Raw genomic sequence first — 7,635 nt, 5'->3', positions numbered from 1 at the left:
AGGGGAGAGAGGAGAGGGGAGAGGGGGAGAGGGGGAGAGGGGGAGAGGGGAGAAAAGTTCTAGTACTTGCTTTAGAGAATTTCCTATATATTCGGTACAAACGAGAAGACAGATATAATATGCTTTGGTGCGATATACTTTGGTGCGATATACTTTGGTGCGATATGCTTTAGTGTAATATACTTTAGTACGAAATACTTTGGATACATATTTCGCTGTAATACTGTATTACGTTAATAACGAGATATAGGGGTGCGTGACGTAGCATTATGTCTAGGGCTGCGATTAGACGAATCCAAGGGCTGCCTATAGCCCCGCCGCTCACTCCATCCCTCTCTCCATCCCTTCACTACTGCAAACTACAGACTTACTGGCCCCCCAAGCCCGTAGCTCCAGTCTAGTCTAGCCCAATCTAATCTCCTCTCCGTCCCACGGATGCGGAGAAACCGAAGCCGTCGTGGTTGTCGTTTTTTGACACATTCCCTCCCATTGAAACACGAACAAAGCCCACACCCGAGCCTAGATCTTTCCGCCGCCCGGCTGTGGTTTTCCACCCCAATACCTTACCCTACCTCACCTCACCTTACCCTACCTCTGCCACTCTGCACTCTGCACTCTGCCACTCTACTGGTGCATGTAAGGTAGGGTAGGTAGGTAAGGTAGATGATAGAAGCAACCAATTCGTCATCACCATCACCGTCATTTCACCCAAAATCAACGACCTTGGCACGCACATGCACATGCACATCGCAATTTTTTTCTTTTTTGTTTTCCCAATTACAACTTTTGCATGCATACCGTGTCATCTTCGCTTCGGTGAATCGGTCGTGCGCGGATACCATGTTCTATTTTTCCTTTCTGTCCTATTTTCAATCAAATACGGATCGATTTCATCATCATCAAAAAAGGATGAAGACATCCAAAAAAGGAGGAAAAAAAAAGTCAGCGACATGCTGGTGATGCTGGTGTTTTGCCTAGTAGGAAGAAGAGGGACCGGAGGAGGAGGAGGAGGATTTGCAGATTCCTAGAATAATATGAATACGGTACCGGGGATGGATGGATAAATGGACGGGTAGGGTAGGGTAAGGTAGGGCAGGAGGTCCGTCCTTGTTACCTAGGAGGGGAGGGAGGGAGCGGATGATGAATTTCAGCATGTGAATGATAACGGTTCTAGACCCACCTGCACTCTTTCCGTCGTCTTGCAGATGTGAAAATCATGTGATGATGGAAAAATGCGTTGTCGAGTGGTATCCGCATAGGTAGGTGTACCTTAGGCACTTGTTCAAAGGGAGATATTAAAAACAAAATGCGGTTTCTAATTCGCTATATGAAGTCCGGCCGCTAATGGATGTTCGCTGCAAGGCTTGTGGCCTGACAACCATCCACGTTCCTTGTCGGTGCATCAATCACCAATTACACGGTTTTTCTTAACGACTTCTTCAAGGCGAGTGCCATCCAGAAACAATATGGCATAGATGCTTGAAACGGACAGACGAGAAATAAGGTAATGACAATGTAAACTAGGTAAGTCCTGATTTTCTTTTTCAATAGCAAGTCTAGGTAAGGTAAGGTATATGGTATCTCACGGTCTCTCTCTCTTCTCCCTCCCTCCTTCTTTAACATCATAAGCAATCATCATCATCATCATCATCACGGCCTACCTCCCCGCAACCCTCTGACTCCTCGGCACAGGATGCACCCAACACAAAATCAAATTCAACCCAATAACCATAATCCCAATAATCCAAAAACTCTCCGCATAATCCGTCCCATGATACCGAAACACAATCGCATACACCACTCCACCCAAATTGCCCACAGCGCCAATCGTCCCCGAAAGCACTCCACTCGCATGGGGATGCACATGCGGCACCAAGGCGAAATTCGCTCCATTCCCAGCTTCCAAAAAAACTGCCATACCTGCAATTAAACCAAACATCATTCCTTGTGATCCGGGGTCTGTTAATCCGATGGCGATGAGAAATGCTCCTGAAACGACTCCGACGAAGACGATCCAGAGTTTTTTGATCCAGAGGGAGTGTGTGTATTTGTAGAGAATGTCTGCGACGATGCCGCCGAGGGGTCGCGTGACGACGTTTAAGAGGCCGAACATGGCTGCCCAGCGGCCGGCATTGGTTTGGCCCAAGGAAGGGAAGTTGCGTTGGTAGTAGGCTCCCAGGTAGGAGTTGATGGCGAGTTCGCCGCCAAAGGAGCAGGCGTAGGTGGCGCAGTGGAAGAGAGTTTGTGGAGAGCGGAGGATGCGGAGGGTGTTTTGGAGGGTGGGAGCGAGGATGACTTCTTCTTTGGCGGCGTCGAGGGTTTGGCCGGTTTGGACGTCAGGAGCTGTCACGTGCGCTTCCATGTCGAGTTTTTCGCCTTTGACGTCGTGTTTGCTGTTGTCGCTGCCGGGGAGACTGGAGTCGCTGGGGACGGTGCCGGGAATTTGCACGATTTGCTGCCGAAGCTGTTCGGCGGCAATGTGTCGTTCACTCCATTTTCCGGTGGGCGTGTCGTCGCAGAAGAGCCACATGCCGGCTGCCGTGGAGACGATCAAGATGAAAGGCACGATGAACGCTACTCGCCATGCCTGATCCGAGCTGAGGCCTTGGTCGAGGCGGAGACCTATAATCAAACTGCTGTCAGCGTTCGAACCGCAGCAGTCATGGAAGGAAAATGGCAAAATCTCACTCACTGTCGTAAATCTGCGGCATCAAAAAGTACGTGATACCGCCTCCAGCATTACCCCAACCCCCAATCAGAGCATTGGACGAGCCCACCACGTTCTTATCGAAGAATCCCATGGACCACACTTGGCATGGCACAAAAGTGCCACCGAGAATCCCAACAAAGAACCTCAGAGCGATGAGGCCTTGCCAATTGTTCACAAGTCCTGCCATTGCTGTGGGTATGGAGCCAGACAGCAAGATGATGATATATGTCCATCTCGGGCCAAATCGGTCGCATAGAGGGCCAGCCACGAAGCGCACGAGGAGGGTTCCCGTCAGAGCAGCAATATTGGAATTTGCGATTTGCGTTTGTGTGAGGTTCAAGTTTTGACGGATCGTCAAACTGAGTAATGGTGTAAAAGCATACCTGTTTGTTTTGTGCTGCTGTTAGCTTGCTGCAGCTGGAAAAAGAGGGCGAGATTTGGGTGGGGGGAAGAAAAGGACTCACCAACTCCAAAAGGCAATGAAGAAGCCAAACCACGAGAAGAAAAACACTCGGCCATATTGGTTGAATGGGTTCAGTACTGGAATGGTTCTCGCCTTTTTATTGATGGGGTTGATTGTGGGAGCACTCCACAGACTCGTGAGGGTGACCATATTGACAACCTAGTGGGGATATGGAGAAGTTGTCGAATGATGGGAGAGTGGATACTGGAAACTAGAACTCGGTTCGACAACGACAGTGTCATGGTGCTGCTTTATGGCATATGGCTATCTTCGTGGCTGCTGAGTCTCTCCCAGCATTGCACGGTGTAGCTTTACGCCTCGACGAACATACATCTCCGTCGTTTGTATAAACGCTGTCACGGACACGACTCAAGAGCTCTTGGGAGGGCCTGCCCAGACCTGGAGGAAGGACTGTTACCAATAGTCTGACAAGAGGTGTTGTGGTATACTTATCTCCCAAGACTCGGAGCCAAGGATACCAAGAGTCCAGCTTATCGTCTCAACAGAATCGTCGCAGATAAGGAAGACTTTTCTTATAAATTTCTGCACCGCGGAGATGGAGATATGATGATGAGAGCGTGGTGGTATCTCCGAGCCGACAGTTGTTGCTATAGTTCTACTAATTAAATGGAGTCTGCTATTCGTTGACCTACCGTGTGACTCTGCCTCTTCTCACGCAAACCTCCCAGCGCGAGAAGTACTCGCTTCGTTCCTACTTCGCATCCGTTACCATAAGCTGGAAAAGCACGTGGCATTCCTTCTGGACCTCGTGGTAGGAGATTGGTTCAATGCTTCTTCAACGTGGCTTTCGTTTACGATAAGCGGTCTTGGCGGTTCCAATCGTATACCGTGTAGCTCATGTGAAATCGTTGGCCAGACCAGAACACTGGCAGAACTTACTGTTCCCACTCCGAAGCGTACCGATATACTGAACTAATTGCGACCGGAGATCTAGATAGTCTGCGCCTCGTACTCTTCCGTAGCAGACGCTTTTGTCCTGCTTGCATGTGGTGTCCTTACCACGCGTCCTACCTTCTCCCTGCCCGCCGTCGCCAACCAGCTCTTGCTCCGAGTCTACATGTGGCTGCGGGATAAATTGAGGCGGTCTATAACATTACGACTAATATTTTGGCCGTGTGAGAGCTGGACTCGCTGCTTGGTGCAGCGGTACTCGAGAGGGCGTATAAGGACTCGAACGGCGGGCGTCTGGTATAATCGGCTGGCGGTAGTGGCAGACACGTGAGATGTCTCGCTGTCGTTTCCTGCAGCGGTGGACTATTCGTGCAGAGACTGGTGGGGGTGGGACGTGGAATGTTTTGTAGTGATGGAGGGACCGGTGATGGTGGTGTGTGCGAGTGAGAGGGAGAGGGAGACAAAGGTTCGTGACAAGGAAGAGCAACCAAGAAAGCCAGCCCACTACCGATTATTGGCTGTCCATCTTCTCTTGGACTTCATACTTCACCTCTTGATTCCTCTTCCCTCAGGTACGCTATTCACCCATTCCCTTGCTTGCTCTCACACCATCCAACGTCGTGGACAACACTCGATCAATATCATGATGGCTTCTATTCCCGCACTTGCAAGGGAATGTTGATGAAAATATCGGATATGCCTCGCAATGGTACCGCAAGAAAAGAAGCTTACGCTGGTTGGCGCGACTGATTCTGGATGCTCCTGAAGCGAAATGCAACTTGCTAGAGGGCCTCAATAGAGCGTTATGCTTCCATCTTCATCTCCAGACTCCGCCAGCACTGTTCATTGAACCTGACTGTGGCTCGGTTCATGCGATACTAGAGAAATAGCTTGGCAGTATATATATATGTCTGGCATGCCCCAAGATTGCGCCTATATTCCGACCTGGTCGAGCACAAGATCAATATTGAAAGCTTGCAGCCGCTCGTGGACGTGAAAGGAAGCATGCTCGCTCGTCGATGAAACGATGTCGTAGACCAGATCACCGGGGCCACTCGCCATCCGAGAAACCTCCACGGAGCGCTGTCCATGCGCCTACATTGATGCCAAAGAGCTTGGTCTCGGTCGATTTGCCTTCTGCAGTATATTTGCCTTCTGCAGTATATTTGCCTTCTGCAGTATACCAGGTGGTGACCAGGCGTGCACGGCATTTCAAGCACAGCTCTTGGGTGAGAAGTGAATTCTCGGACTGGCCCTTACTGCGACGCATCTACATCACAAGGAACGCCACTGTGTACCGCCGAGCTGACTATCTGGACGATGAACAGAGAGACACTCGTGCTATGCGTGTCTTGCTAGCAGCGGCGACAACACGAGACGGCACTAGTCACTCGCTCACGAGGAGGGAAGTAAGTGTGGATTCCGCCAAGAACTTCACCAGCGCATGGTGTTGTACGCATACTCTATTTTCGACTTGATCTTGGACTCAACTCCACACTGCATCTGCTCTTCCAAACTCGATCCCATTGCCTCGCGGTTCGCCCAACACATCTTCTACGCAAAGGACAAAGTGCAGCGCGGTGATTTTGGCCTCGCGACAGTCAGTGGGAACGAAGGGACACGACTGCGCGCTGACATCTGGAATCGCGCCTCCTCCGAAAAACATCACGCGAGTAAAGTTGACGACCAACCTACATCTGTCCAGGCTCGAACTACCACACCTCCTTGTTCCTCTTGCCTCACACGATCGAGCACTACGTGCGTACAGCAGTCAGCCGACGAGATGGAAAATTTAGTGGACTTGTCGCAAGCCGTTCGGGTAGTGAGCGTAGACGACCTCGCGATCACCTTCACAGCATACCGGATTAACGCCAGCAGCCCACCACTCCGCCGCAACATGGGCTCGAACAGCAGACATCATCAGCTGGTGGTCGAATTCCCCTGCTTTGATCTGCTTCCATCCGGTGGTCGCCTGGTGCTCGAGCAACCAGTGAACATCAAACATCGCGAACGACCCCAGGACAACGGCTTCTTCGAGCACAACCATCCGGATGCCATGGTCCGCCTCGAAACGCGCGCGGACGTGTCACACTCTCACGTTCCAGTATTTGAGAGGAAATACCGACTCGAAGACATGATCGCGCGCTTATCGCTTGCACCGGGCTTCAGTACCCTCAAGATCATCTCTTTTCAAGTCGCTGGCCAAGTGGTTCATCGGTTCCAGCTCCAGACGAATTGGGTTACCGCACAAGCACAAGCGTTGTTTTCACACGAGATGCAGAACTTCGAGGCGTCCGAATACGAGTGGAATTTGATACGGGAGCGTGGTTCGCGTGAGCTGTGGGTGAAGCTTCTGGACACTCATATGAATCGTGCCACGGACTTCTCGTTCCTTCAAGTACATGAGCGGATGAAGCAGCACGACGTGAGGATGGCGGAGTGCGATATGCAGATCCTTGCGCCTTTGTGGGACACGGAGCCTTTCCAGTCCGCCAACAATGTTCTCAAGTTGCGCATGCGTAAGCTGCACACGTTTGAACTCGACAGTGAACAGGACTTGTACGAGCTGCCTTGTGGTCACCAGTTCATGTGCAATGACACATATCTGATGACCGTCATGACTGAGGAAGAGTGTCGCGATACGAAGTGCCCCCAATGCAACCAAACCATCCTCAACTCCGACGAGGACTTTATTCGTCTGGCCATCGTCCACGACCGTCGAGTTCGGGAGCAAAAGAAGCGGGACGAGACAACATGGGAACAGTTAAAAGCGGATTTCCAGCTCGGCATCCACAACCAGCCCCGCGACACCAACGAGAACTTCCCCGTCTCATGCAGAGACTTCCGACAAGCGCTGCTGGACGCTCGAAACTCCTTCCACCTTCCCCTGACGACCATGCCGCACGAGATCAATTTCGTCAATTACCCGGAAACCGAACACATCCAAGACATGCTGTTGAAGCAACTCACCACCGACTACCAACCCATGATCGTCTCCGGCGAAGTCACCCTGGGCCTCCTCATCAAATTCGCGTCCAATGCTCTCCAGCACTACATCGGAGGAGTCGCCGGAAACACCCCCAACGACGATGTCTGGACCACTCTCCCTCCCACCTACCGCCACTTTCTCCTCGCCTGGTTTACGCGCACGTTGCATCTCAATTATGCCCGGTTCAAGCAGACGTGGCAGAATGTGGCACATGCCATGGACGAGCTGTGCGTCCAGAAACCTGATGATTCCTATCGTCTGGGGTATAAGCTCGATTTGAGCTTCATGGGCAAGCGGGGAAAAAGGGGCGACAACACCACTGCAGGTGGGGAACGAGAGGGCGGCGGCGGCGGAGGCGGCGACGACGACGTGGTGACGTATTGTCCAGAAGAGGGCGATTGGAAGAAGGTTGTGAAGCAGTTTGAGTAGGCGGCGGAATTCCCTTTGTTTATGGTTAATAGTGTTATGTTCAGCGAGCGGATAACGGATGCCTTAGTCTTCCGTAACATAAGACAGAGAGAGAGAGATAGAGAGCCTGCCTAAGAGTTTCTATATCCTTTT

General features: G+C 51.4%; 2 protein-coding genes across 2 annotated transcripts; one reads left to right on the top strand and one right to left on the bottom strand.

The window, feature by feature from the left end:
- Positions 1–1,531: 1,531 nt before the first annotated feature.
- On the bottom strand, positions 1,532–3,569 carry SEPMUDRAFT_150398 (nitrate transporter CrnA). Its single transcript, XM_016906149.1, has 3 exons — positions 3,175–3,569; positions 2,693–3,093; positions 1,532–2,622 (listed from the first exon to the last, which is right to left on the bottom strand). The coding sequence occupies exons 1-3, from the start codon at positions 3,321–3,323 to the stop codon at positions 1,658–1,660; spliced, it is 1,515 nt and encodes a 504-aa protein (XP_016759594.1). The 5' UTR covers positions 3,324–3,569; the 3' UTR covers positions 1,532–1,657.
- Positions 3,570–4,346: 777 nt separating this feature from the next.
- On the top strand, positions 4,347–7,610 carry SEPMUDRAFT_150397 (uncharacterized protein). The gene is made up of 2 exons (XM_016906148.1): positions 4,347–4,657; positions 4,854–7,610. Exon 2 carries the CDS (start codon positions 5,530–5,532, stop codon positions 7,501–7,503), a length of 1,974 nt encoding a protein of 657 aa, XP_016759593.1. The 5' UTR covers positions 4,347–4,657; positions 4,854–5,529; the 3' UTR covers positions 7,504–7,610.
- The last annotated feature ends 25 nt before the right edge of the window (positions 7,611–7,635 follow it).

The sequence above is a fragment of the Sphaerulina musiva genome (assembly GCF_000320565.1).
Source record: "Sphaerulina musiva SO2202 unplaced genomic scaffold SEPMUscaffold_7, whole genome shotgun sequence".
In the NCBI taxonomy this organism is placed as follows: domain Eukaryota; kingdom Fungi; phylum Ascomycota; class Dothideomycetes; order Mycosphaerellales; family Mycosphaerellaceae; genus Sphaerulina; species Sphaerulina musiva.
The sequence above is the reverse complement of the archived record's forward strand: the minus strand, read 5'-3'. Positions and strand labels throughout refer to the sequence as shown.